Source organism: Aristolochia californica, unplaced genomic scaffold (assembly GCF_029961685.1).
Source record: "Aristolochia californica isolate CCGP_79_NKW_82.1479 unplaced genomic scaffold, dmAriCali1.0.hap1 SCAF_9, whole genome shotgun sequence".
Lineage (NCBI taxonomy): Eukaryota > Viridiplantae > Streptophyta > Magnoliopsida > Piperales > Aristolochiaceae > Aristolochia > Aristolochia californica.
The window spans coordinates 11,795,094-11,807,859 of NW_027182290.1; the positions used below are offsets into that span (position 1 = coordinate 11,795,094).

General features: G+C 43.7%; 1 protein-coding gene across 3 annotated transcripts in view; it reads right to left on the reverse strand.

Moving 5' to 3' along the window:
• LOC137940108 (nuclear pore complex protein NUP205) overlaps positions 1 to 12,766 on the reverse strand; it is a 120,525-nt gene that overhangs the window by 46,845 nt on the left and 60,914 nt on the right. For all 3 annotated transcript variants that reach the window (XM_068785032.1, XM_068785033.1, XM_068785034.1), the window contains exons 20-26: positions 12,581 to 12,699; positions 6,277 to 6,427; positions 5,997 to 6,109; positions 5,829 to 5,910; positions 5,662 to 5,748; positions 5,499 to 5,576; positions 26 to 226 (exon numbers count right to left, since the gene is read on the reverse strand). In XM_068785032.1, coding sequence (XP_068641133.1) covers positions 26 to 226; positions 5,499 to 5,576; positions 5,662 to 5,748; positions 5,829 to 5,910; positions 5,997 to 6,109; positions 6,277 to 6,427; positions 12,581 to 12,699 — 831 coding nt within the window. The remainder of the gene's footprint in view (positions 1 to 25; positions 227 to 5,498; positions 5,577 to 5,661; positions 5,749 to 5,828; positions 5,911 to 5,996; positions 6,110 to 6,276; positions 6,428 to 12,580; positions 12,700 to 12,766) is intronic.

Genomic DNA, 12,766 nt, shown 5'->3' on the forward strand with positions numbered 1-12,766 from the left:
AAAAATCAAATCATTGCATGAATACCTTGCTTTTAGTAATAACTTCTGTTGCATAATTATCAGAACTTATCAAATAAGAGAACGAAGGCTTTGAGTCACTTCCACTTTCTCTATCATCTTGAACAAATAAATGACCAAGAATGTTCATGCATGCTTCTCGATGTGAAGGCAAGTTCATATCACCAATATGCAACTCCAATGCTAGAAGCTTCAATAACCAAGCTCTCTACAAATATCAAAGCTAAAAAGCAGTTACAAAAGAAGAAACACAAAAAGCATTCCAAAAGCATCCGTAATATCCGACAAATATTGAATATTCAACAATTTTTTTTATTTTTATTTTTTTTAGAAAAGTGAAGTTTTATTCAAAAAACAATGAACAACAAGCTGGCTAGGGGGGAACACTCCCTTTAAAACAAGGGATTGGTGGGAAGTTCCCTACTAAGCAGGCGACTCAGCAACAGAATTTGCAATTTAGGAATGACATACAAGGCCAACTCCATCCCAAGCTGCAAATCATTGCGATTACTCTCTTTTTCAATGTTGTGCCCCAGTGATATATCTTTTTTTTTTAATGATGCTGAATTTTAGTATGAGAGCTCAAACGAGCAGATTAAGCGAGAGGAAGCCTTCCCAAACAATGAGAGATTGCTGGGAGGTTCTGAATTTTGCCAATTTATCAGCCAAAGAGTTGGCTGATCTAGGAACGAGGTTCCAATTACAATGAATGGATGACACAATGTCAGCAATACAATCAGTGATTGGCCAGGGGCGCCAAGGAGGGGAGCTTTCTTTTGAACACCAACTGATGACAGTCTTTGAAATTACCTTTGATAATCAGTTTGCCATGGAGCCAATCTTTAAAGATTTGGAGGCTGAATAGAAGAGCACTCACTTCAATAGTATTTGAATCGGCAATACCCACCAGCCCTGCATAGGATAGAATAGGGTCTCCACTGTTGTCTTTGAAAACACCACCTACTCCAACCGGCCAAGGACTGCCTAAAGCACTATCATCAAAATTGAGTTTGATGCAGTCTTAAGGGGGAGGATCCCAGGTGGCCATAACCGGATTCCTACAGGGGCCCGCCATGTGTGCTATCAAACCTCAATTTTCTCTAAGGGAGACGCCTGATAGAGAAGCAAACTACTAGCCAGCTCGAGATAAGGCCCACTGCCTGAGAAGCTATATTATCCGGGTTGCTATCCTTGGAGTTGAATCTCCGATTGTTTCGCTCTAGCCATATACACCATGGGACATGCGCAAGGCATGCCAAGAGAATTCTCTTGCTCAACTGAGGAAGGCGTATCCCCCTAACCATCTCAAAGGTGCCAAAAAGGTCCTGATGTAGCCCCATTTGGAGACCAATCTTCTGAAATATCTTCATCCAAACTTGCCATGAAAAGTCGCAATGTAAGAGAACATGCTGGATTGTCTTGTCGCACACACCACAAAGGGGACAAGTGCGATCGAGGGTTGTGTAACCTCTTTTAGGCCGTCCACACGAAGAATTTGATTTTATTAGGCACTGAGAGCTTCCATGCCAAGTTTGTCTTGTGCTCATGCATGATGTAATCTTGTTTTCTAATGTGAGAGAAGGCGGATGCAACTGTGAATCGGCCATTAATGTTGGGCTTCCATGTCGGTTTATGAACTGCATGCTCACGAATAGTAGTGCTGCTGAGTCTGGAGAGGAGAGCAAAAAGTTGTAGTTTCCTTATCCTTTAATCCCTGACAAAACGTAAGACTCTATGAGTGATCTCTCCATGAATCAGCGACTGAACAAGAGAGGTCCCTCACCACCCAAGAGAGTCCCAGGAAATCCTCAAAGAGGGGGAGGGGGCCGCACCATTCATTCGACCAAAAGAGGAGCGTCCTTCCATTGCTTGTGTGAAAGGAAGTTGTATCTTTGAATATTGGGAGTAACTTTTGAATTGATTTCCATATCGGGGATAGGAGCCGAGTAGCACCATCTTCCCTCCACCAGACACCCGAAGGTTGAAGATAGAACCTGACCATATCACCCCATAGGTTGTTATGCTTGATGTTGAAGTTCCAGATCCATTTGAGTAAAAGGGCATTGCTTATCTTCTTCGTAGGCCGAATGCCTAAACCACCGCGATTTCGGGGCATGCAAATATCCTTTCAACTCACCAAATGATATCCGAAGGTGTCCTCTGATCCCCTCCAGAGAAAACGTCGACGGATGGCATCAATCATGTTGCAAACGGAGGCCGGATAGTGCGTGAATGAAAATAAATAGTTTGGCGGTCCTGCCAAACTAGACTTGAGGAGAGTGAGACGCCCAGCAGTAGATAAAAGCTTGCCCCTCCAAGTATCTAGTCTTTTCTCAAATTTCTCAATGAGGGGGGACCAAAGCGTCGCCGACGACCGAGAGTCAAAGAATGGTAGTCCAAGATATGTAGCTGGAAAATTTCCCACTGAGCACCCCAAATAGTCAGCCATACCCTGAAGCACAGGTGAGTCAATATGATAGCCTAGGAGGATGGTGTTTTTTCCAGTTAATGTTCTGACTAGATGCCAGTTCAAATAGTCCCAATACAGCACACAGTTTTCGGATCTGATCCATAGTACCAGCCCCAAAGCAAATTGTATCGTCTGCATAGTGAAGGATCGGCACATCAAAGGTTGCTTTTTAGCCGAATAGATCAAAGATGATAGGTATTCCGCTACCACATTGAAGAGCAAAGGGGAATGGAGGTCTCCCTGCCTGATTCCCCTGGATTCCTTAAAATAACCGCAAGCCGTTCCGTTGAGAAGAACGGAGTAGTTTACAGAGGAGATGCAACATTGAATCCAGAAGCGCCATTTTTTCCCAAACCCCATCTTCCCCAAGGGAGTGTCCAAAAGCTTCCAATTAACTCTATCAAAGGCTTTCTCAAAATCACGCTTTAGGATGAATCTAGGAAGCTTTAAGGACTTAAAATGGTGGCTGAGCTCATGACATGCCATGGCCGAGTCTAAAATATTTCTTCTCTTGATAAAAGCATGCTGGCCATGATGGATGACAATAGGGAGAACCGCCATGAGGCGATTGGCAAGGAGGCGTGCAAGCACCTTGTAAGCATTGTTGGTGAGGCTGATCGGCCGAAAGTCAGAATGAAGTTTTGCCCCTTCTTTTTTAGGAATGAGGGCAATAAACGAAGCTTTGATGCTCCTATATTTGATGCCATGTTGATCGAACGAGTGGACCATGCAGCCAATATCGTGTCTGATGAAGGACCAGCATCAGCGATCGAATTCCCATTGAAACCATCCGGGCCCGGAGCACTATCCAAAGAAAGACCCAATGCTGCTTTTTCAATTTCCTTACTGAAGAAAGGGAACTCTATGAGACTAGTTGCGGCCGAAGAAATAGCCTGGAGATGAACCCTTTCGAAGAAAGGGAGAACTAGCTGGCCATCTGAGTATAACTCTGCAAAAAAGTTCACCAGTGAGTCTGAAATAAAGGATTGATCCGAGGTACTCTCACCATTGACGCTGAGCGCGGTGATGCGGTTGGCTCTTCTCCAAGTAGAAGATACTGCATGGAAGAATTTCGTATTGGCATCCCCCTCAACGAGCCATTTACATCTTGCACGCTGCTTCTAGTGCACGAGCTCACTATAAGCGAAGGATTGTATTTGCCCTTGGAAGGCGTATATAAGTTACTTTTGAGGAAGAGAGGCTTCTAGATTCCTCTTCAGAGTCAAGAGTGGAAATCTAAGAAAGGACGACGGCTCTCTCGGCTGAGGAAGAGGTCTTTCTCGCAGAGGCCCATGATCGCAACAACGGCTTTAGCATCTTGAGCTTGGCTAGGAAATTCCACCCGGTCGGGCCCGTCACGACCATCCTCTCCCAGAAGGACTGGATAGAGGACAAAGGGATCCGCCATCCAAGCATTGTTAAACATGAAGAGTAGAGGGGTGGGGGGGGGGGGGGGGGGGGGGGGGCGGGGGGGGGTGGAGCTTAGGGTTTGGAAGCCAGTCGTTGTTGACTAAGAAGCAGTCAAGCTTGGAGAGAACGGGGGGTTGTCTGCCATTTGACCAAGTGAAGGTCTTCCCAGATAGGATAACCTCATCAAGATCCCAGCTACCAATAAAGTCAGCAAATAGCGTCATGGAGGTAGTGATTCTCTGTAAGGACAGCTGCAAATAGCCCCAGTGATATATCTGAGGAAGCATTGCAGTAATGACATGATGGCGACTCAAAAATTGTTATCAACTAGTGTGTGAAGTCCGTTAATCCTCCTTGGTGGCACTGGGATCTGTTTTTTTATATTTTTAATTTAATTTCTCAATTAAACTGTAACTGGAAATACATTCCTAGATCAGCTAATCATTTAGCAGACACTCTGGCTAAATTAGGTGTTTCACTCCAACACCTTGTTGTGAAGGAAGACCCTTTTTAGCCAGGTATTTTACTCTTCGCTCTTCTTAATAGCATTTACACCTTTTACTCAAAAAAAAAAAAAAAAAAAAAAAAGTAATGACATGATGGTGATTAAAGGGATAAAGAGTGTTCAGTGCTCTTAAGTTGGGGGTAATTTTGGTCACATAACTTACAATTAAGTGGTACCGGCTTAATGTCAGGGACATTCAGGTCTATGCCATAATCATTAAGTAATGATAAAAAGACGGAGAGGGGTGACTAAAAGCCCTAATCTCCTTTTCCTTTGACACAGAACTGCCAGTGCCTCTTTCTTATCTTGTTTTGCACTGTATTTCAATTATACTTAATTTACATGGTATCAGACAAGGATTCTTGTATTCCAGCTAAGATGTTTCTATATTTTCTTATTCTTTCTCCTTCTCCAGCTTGTGCAGAGCTTGCTTTCTCCATAAATCAGATCTTTGGGTCTGTCTGAACTTTAAAAATCCCAACTTTCCTCCTCTTTGTGCCACGACCACTTGGTTGATGGTGTAAGTAGTGTTTTCAGCCTCTTACGATGCTGTTGCACCCCCTGTTGGGTTTAAATACTATGTGCTCCCCATCCCTGATCCCAGTTAAAGACCTGGAAAACATCATCAGACCGTTCAATTGCTGTTTTGGTGCTGTTTGCTGCTGTTTAAAGTGCTGCTCTTCTGTTCAGGAACAGTTGATTGCATCTGAGTGAATTAAATACTTCAGAGGCAAACACAAGAAATTTCACTGCAAGTATAAACAGGGGGATAATGCTCCTTTGTTTGTTTACTTTTTTGGGGGGGATTTCTTCAGTTTATTTTATTCTACTTTGATGTTTCTTAAACATAGGCTTCCTTTGAGGCTCAAGCTATACATTTTGTATTCTCCTTTTTTTATTCTCAATGAAATTCTCACCATTTCCAAAAAATGTACAAACAGAAGGATTCGAAGATAAAATCAGAGACAGAAAACAACGTGCATTCTTACTGAAATTAATAATGACAATAACAGCCCTGGAACTGAAAGTGACAGTATCTGGCACAAATTCAAACCTATAAAATATGTAAAATAAAAGCAAAAAGCAGAACTATACCTGTTGTAGTGAACTAATACGAAGTATCTGGTTGTTATTTCTTTTAGGGAGTGGCGCCACACCAATAGTACCCAAATGCTAAAATCACACACATAGGATGGTCTCAGAAAACATTCAAGTTGAGTGATAAACAAAGGCTCAGGAAACAGATAATCAACAATACCATAGAGAAAAAATGATATCTCTTAGTGCTCAGCAGATCCATTGTTGGACAACCTGTCAATGGATCCAAGCATAATTCATAGAGAAGCTGAAAAAAGAACCCAGTTAGATAGTTATCAACAATGCTAATTACTGATAGATATTTTTCAAATAAAAGTCTGACCAGACCTGGAAACCAAACTCATGCAATAAAGCATTGACATCAGGCTTTGCAAGCTTTTCCAAAATATCAAGAATAATCTTCAAGCAGCTGCAGGTATCAACTGATTAGCTACTGTGTAAATGATACATTGGATACAAAAAGAAGCAACATAATCTACAAAAAGAAGGACACACCTGTAATGATATTTTGGCTGTAAAGCAGTTCGCTCCACGGGAGCATCCATATCAAACTTGAGAAGTAAATGTGCAATATTTGGGGCTGGTCGACTAATATTTTCAGTAAGAAGCTAAAGAAATAACATGGAGTTAGAAATCACAAACTTGAAAGAAAAACCACTAAAAAGAATAGAAACAGAAAATAAAAACGAATCCAGTAAATAATTAAAAGGGATTGTTCATTTTCTTTTAAAAATAATAATTTACAACGAAAAAGGACATCACGTGGAACACAAACCTGTAATATAAGAACACCAACATCATCTCTGGTGTTCTCTATAGGCCGTTGCTCCTCCGACCGCAACTCCAAACAAGCAGCATAATCTTCTATCAAACAGTTTGCAGCATTTGATTTAAGCAATAACTGGACTAGTCCATTCAGACGAGCACTACCAAGTGACAAAAAACGGCACTTAGTGACGTGATGTTAAGGTTCATAGCAATGACACAACTCTGGGACTAATAAAACCTGACTAAAAGTGTCTTTAGAAATGTGAGAGAAATGTACATGCTACAAGAGCTTTATAATCCTTTTCAAAAGTGGTGTAATTTTATGAAGATCTGTCAGGGTATCAAAGTATTTAACATCGTGTGCCTGAACATGGTGGAAAAATGGGTATTCACTAACTGAATACAATGAATAATACACCCTCTAACCTTACAAACAAAGAGAAATCTAATTTCAAAAGTTCTTTCATTTCTATCTCAGGGAGGCCAACCAATGCTGCAACTTCAATCCTAAATAAAACCTTCTCAAGACATGGCGAAGGCTTTTTAGGAAAACTGCAAAGGCAGTTTAAAAAGGGTCATAGAGAACAACATTTATAGCAAAATTTCAGCAACACGACACCCTAGACAGAAAAGGCAAAAAGGCAATGAACAAAAAAATGTGATTTTCAAAGTCACAAACCTTATTACGAAAGATATAGTGGACATTTTTTACTGTCCCCTACAAAAAAGCTGATCAATGGTCAAAATATTTCCTTCCAAAGCACTTTACAAAAAAATGTTTAGTTTTGGAAGGAGTAAAACATGACCCAACAAGAGAGGACACAAGGTGGAAATCAATAATTGATACTAGAAAAAGCAAGGAAGAATCCCATGATCATGTTCCTTATCTAACAGAGCTTCCATTTCAACATCCATGGTTTGCTTCCACTGTGGAAAAGAAATATCATCTAGTACAAAAGAAGGAATAGTGCAAGTAAAAAGAGACAAGCAAACTTGTTGAATCTGTCAAACAAGGAACTAAAGGAAACAATATGAGACAAGAGATAACAGGTACCTTTTCTAACACCCTTTCGAATGGCAATAGAAAGGTGTAGATCAATTACCTCCAGATCCTTGGACGAATCAAGGTCATGGCCCGACATGAGAGAGGAGGCTATAGGCTGAGCAAAGGGCACTAGCCGACTATGATATACCTATCATGGTTTCTCAATAGTAGCACACGTTGTAAGCCTAGAACAACGATCAATCGGGAGAGGAATCACTAATCCAATACCATGTGAAGGAGATGGTACAACATCTGAACAAAAGACACAGAAAAGGGGGTATCCACAAAAAATGTAGAGACAAATGTTTTTTTTAGAAAATGGGCAAAAACATTTGTAACCCTTTCATGTTCTAGAATACCCTAATAAGACACACTTGACAACATGGGGAGACAACTAATCTCTGAATGGGCAAAAGACATGAGCAGCAAACACAACCAAACACACGAGGAGGCATAGGAAACAATGGAGCAGAGGGAAGCAAGAATTGGATATGAATTTTACCCCCAAAAATAGACGATGGCATCCTATTTATAAGATAGTATGCAGTAAGAACACATCACCCCAATATTGCTTAGGTACATTCGTATGAAGCATCAATATACATGCCACTTAAACAAATGATGTCTTTATGCTTTGCGACTCCATTTTGTTGAAGAGTGAACACACAAGATGTAGGACGAATAATTCCATGACTCTAACAAAAAACTTCAAATTTTTTATTCATAAACTCAAGTCTATTATCAGTACGCAAAATATGAATAGAAGCGGCAAACTGATTCTTTATTTCATTCTAAAAATTTTGAAATATATCAAATGATTCAAACTTTTCCCAAAGGAGATAAATACAAGTACACTACTAAAATCATCAACGAAAGAAATAAAATACTTATAACCAAACAAATTAGTTACAGGACAAGGACCCCAAACATCGGAATGAACAACCTCGAACAACCGATGACCCTATGATGCGAGATTAAAAACGAACTTCAGTGATGTTTGTCCAGTTGACACGACTCGCACTGAAAAGAAAGATTAGAAGGAAATTCAAGAATAATTTGAACCAATTTAACCAACAACGATGACCTAATCACAAATGCCACTGTAGAGGTGAGATAGCAGAATGTAACGCATGTAGAACATGATCTGGCAAGTGGCTCTCCAAATAATTCAATCCACCTCTCTCACGAGAGGAACTAATCATCTTCTTCGTCGAAAGATCCAAAAAACACAATGAGTAGGATAGCAAGTCAAAGAACATGAATTGGCATGTGCCGCGAGTGTTGTATCATGTGCCGAGATATCGAAAGCGCTAATGTGCGCCTAAGAATGTCGCAACGAGAGAAGCAAGAGAGAAGGGAGAGACCAGATCAAAGGGAGATTCAACGGGAAGACGACGGGGCTTGAGGACCAGCAGCCCGATGAATCGTCGCGACGACGGCCGACGAGCCATCGCAACAAATCGACGAGCAGCTGGACTGCTCGTCGAACCAGATCTGGTCGTGACTTTTCGGGGAGATAGAAATTGAAAGATAATCGTTGTTCCTGATTGGGACCCCCACCTCCAACGGCGATCCAGGGGGAGAAAACTTTCCACCCCTCACTCCCCTCGACGGCAACGAAGGCCTGCAACTTCCACAGGTGACGCCCGATGGCCTCCAGATGTTGTTCGGCACTCTCAATATCACTTCTTCGGTGATTCCAAGAGCAACAGCAATGTGGAGAGCTTGAACAATCGTCGTGCGACCTGTGACGACGGCGGTGCCACCAGCTGGACCACTGTTCACCGTCGGAGCCGGAGAAGACGACCCTGAGAGCCCCCTTTCCACTTCATTTTTGGTCCTACAGTAGTCACAATCACTCAAGTGACCCTCTGGTGTGCCGAAAATGTTCGTATTACAGTAAAAACAGAGGAACACCATGCCTTCATCATTGTTCCTCTGTCGGTTGGCGCTTCTTTCCTCACTGCCTTCTTGGCAGCAATTGTTGAAGATTTGTGGACGTCGCCCAGAACTCGAGAGCTCCGGTCCGGATCCTGGAGATATTATTTTCGTACGATCCGCCATGGGAACCGTGTTGAATGCAAAATTTTGCAGCACAAGGGCACCACAACCATGGCCCGTGTCACTATCCCAGAAACAACCAACTTCGGTTTCGCCTAGAGTCACCTAGCCCGTGCCATCCACCACTTTCTTCCGCCCCCATCACCGTCCAGCACTGACCTTCCCCTAACCTTCCCTTTCCCCCCTTTGGTCCCAAACCCGACAATCCAAAAAACTACTCCCACTTGCCCTGCTCCTGACCCGACAGACCTGTGGCCCAAATTTCAGTTCTGATTCCTACTTCCCTCCCTTCATCCCCACCTCCACAAAGCTCAAACCCTTCCCCCCTGGAACAAAACCCATGACACCATTTCAATCCCTCCAAACCTGATCCGCCATGGTTTTGACTGCCTCCTCTGTGCTGCCTTGGTCTCCTCCAACACGTCACCAATTGAGGGCCAGCTCATATCAGACTGGTTCCAATGCCGCATGTGCCTGGACTACAGCCCCCTAGCATCATATCTATGCCCAGACGAGTGGATAATCACCTTCCGTTCAATTGATGACCGCTGGATGGCAACTCGGCTTGCAGTCTCCAACCCCATTGCTTCAGTCCGTGACTTGAGCCCCTCCTTGCATCACCGTGGCCTCAGTCAGTGGATTCAGATTATGGGCCTTCCGCCTGAACTCTGGGAGAGCGGTGTATTCAATCTCATTGTCAGTCGCTTTGATACTTTGATCAAACTAGACAGTAGGACGGTTGAACGCCGGCGACTTGACCGAGCCAAGCTCTTCATTTTATTCCTCCGCATTCACTCTGGGATGACTTTCCTACGTCTTGACACTGATCAGTCGCACCTCTGGCTTGGTATCAGATTTGGAGGACTTGTGGGAGATAGCTTATCTCACTGGTACCAGCAACAACAACCCCGTACCTGGTCATCAGGTACCCCCTTTGCTCCCAAACCCGACAATCCAAAAAACTGCTCCCACTTGCCCTGCTCCTGACCCGACAGACCCCCTGGCCCATAAATCAGTTCTAATTCCTACTTCCCTCCCTTCATCCCCACCTCCACAAAGCTCAAACCCTTCCCCCAAGGAACAAAACCATGACACCATTTCAATCCCTCCAAACCTGATTCGCCATGGTTTTGACCACCTCCTTTGTGATGCCTTGGTCTCCTCCAGCACGCCACCGGCTGAGGACCAGCTCATATCAAACTAGTTCCAATGCCACTTGTGCCTAGACTACAGCCCCTTGGCATCATATCTCAGCCCGGATGAGTGGATAATCACTTCTGCTCAATTGATGACCGTTGGATGGCAACTCGGCTTGCAATCTCTACCCCCATTGCTTCAGTCTGAGACTGGAGCCCCTCCTTGCATCACCATGGCCTCGGTCAGTGGATTCAGCTTATGGGCCTTCCTCCTGAACTCTAGGAGAGCTATGTATTCAATCTCATTGCCAGCCACTTTGGTACTTTGATCAAACTGGACAGTAACACGGCTGAACGTCGACAAATTGACCGAGCCAGGCTCTACATCAACCCCAACCGCATTCACTCTGGGACAACTTTCATGCGTCTTGAGATTGATCAGTCCCACCTCTTGCTTGGTATCACATTTGGAGGACTTGTGAGTGATAGCTTATCTCACTGGCGCCAACAGTAGCAACCTTGTACCTGGTCATCAGGTACCCCCACCCCCTGCCACCAAACAGCCTTCTACCCCTATGTCTCAGACTACCTACCTCACCTTTTCTATCAACACCTGACCCCCCACCACACTGACACCCCTACCTAGCATCGCATCAATACCGGAACCCCCCCCCCCCCCCCCCCCCCCCGAAACCTTGTCTGCCATCATTGCCCCCCTATCACTCGTATGGACCTCTCACCGACAAGCCAAGCGCCTCCCAGACCCACCTCCCCTCTCCTTTCCAGCAGTGAGTCCTCACTCCTAGAACTAGTCAGCCCAGGTGACCTATTACTAGATCAGCTCCTCATTTGGCAACCTACCAGCATCGTCGTCGCGCTTCTGGCAAACCCGGCAGCTCTACTTGGCTTTGAAGAATGAGCACCACCAGTTTGATGATGAAACTTGGGGTCGTATCTCTGAGTTAGCTCAAAGAATGGGAATGGTTTACAGTGATAACATTTCGGGTGGCAAGACCACATCAGGAGTTTGCAAAGAAGTCAAGAAATGATTATTCTTTCTTGGAATGTTCGTGGGATGGGATCCTCCAGAATGCGTGCTACTGATCGGAATCTATTGTCCAAAAGTAACCCATCTATTGTAATCCTCCAAGAATCTAAATGTCAGAACCCTTCCAATTCCATTATGCATGACCTCTGGGGTTGTAATAATTTGAAATGGCTTGCCATCAATGCTACTAAGTTTCTAGTGGCCTCTTTCTCCTCTGGAACTCCTCTGCAGCTGATGTCTTAGATCACGTGAATGTCTCTTTCTCTATTGGAGTTAAGTTGCATGACAGATGCACTGGTTTCACTTGAGGGTTTGCCAATATTTATGGCCCTACTAGATATCGGGTTCGTCGCTCTTTTTGGGATGAGATTTCTGGCCTTCTGCCTCTTTGGCCCATTCCTTGGCTTCGTGCCGAGGATTTCCAATGCAACCCGTTTTTATAATGAGAAGTCTCCCTCTACCTCAACCATGAGGCAATTTGCGGATTTTATCAGCAGTTTTGAGTTGGAAGAAATCAACCTCTGGCAAGACGTTTACTTGGTCCAATGGTCAGAGGCCTCCTATCCTTTCCCAGCTTGATCAGTTCTTTGCCACTAGTGACTGGCTCAGACTTTACGGCAACACTTGTGGGTCGGTTTTGAGCCATGCAAGCTCCGACCACTAGCCAATTCAGATTGATGCCAAACTTGATAAATGGTGGTCTGCCCCTTTCAGGTTTGATAATTCTTGGCAGTTGGATATGCACTTCACCGGCAACATCGCCTCATGGTGGGAATCCTTTGGGGACCCTAACTATGATGGCTGGTCTCTCCCCCACAAGTTGAAGCGACTCAAAGTAAAGCTCAAATCATGGTCCTCGGAGCGTCGCCTTGCTGCCTCCTCTCAAAAATCCTCTCCAGTCTCAGATTGTTGCTCTTGATATGGTAAATAAGTTCATTTTTACAATTTATTCTTAAGAATACACACAAGCAATGCACCATCAAAACAAAGCATAAGAAATGAAGAGAAAAAACAAACATACCTAAGAATGCTCATGATTTCGATAGAGGATACTTGAATTTGGGGTAGAAAATCATATCTCACATATTCCAGCAATGCAACTATTTGCTGAGGTTCTTGGAAGAGGATGACATCCAAAGGCTTCAAATAAAAGAGAAAATGCTGAGAAAAAGGAGCTTGAGCAAAATTGAAAGATCAGATTACAGTA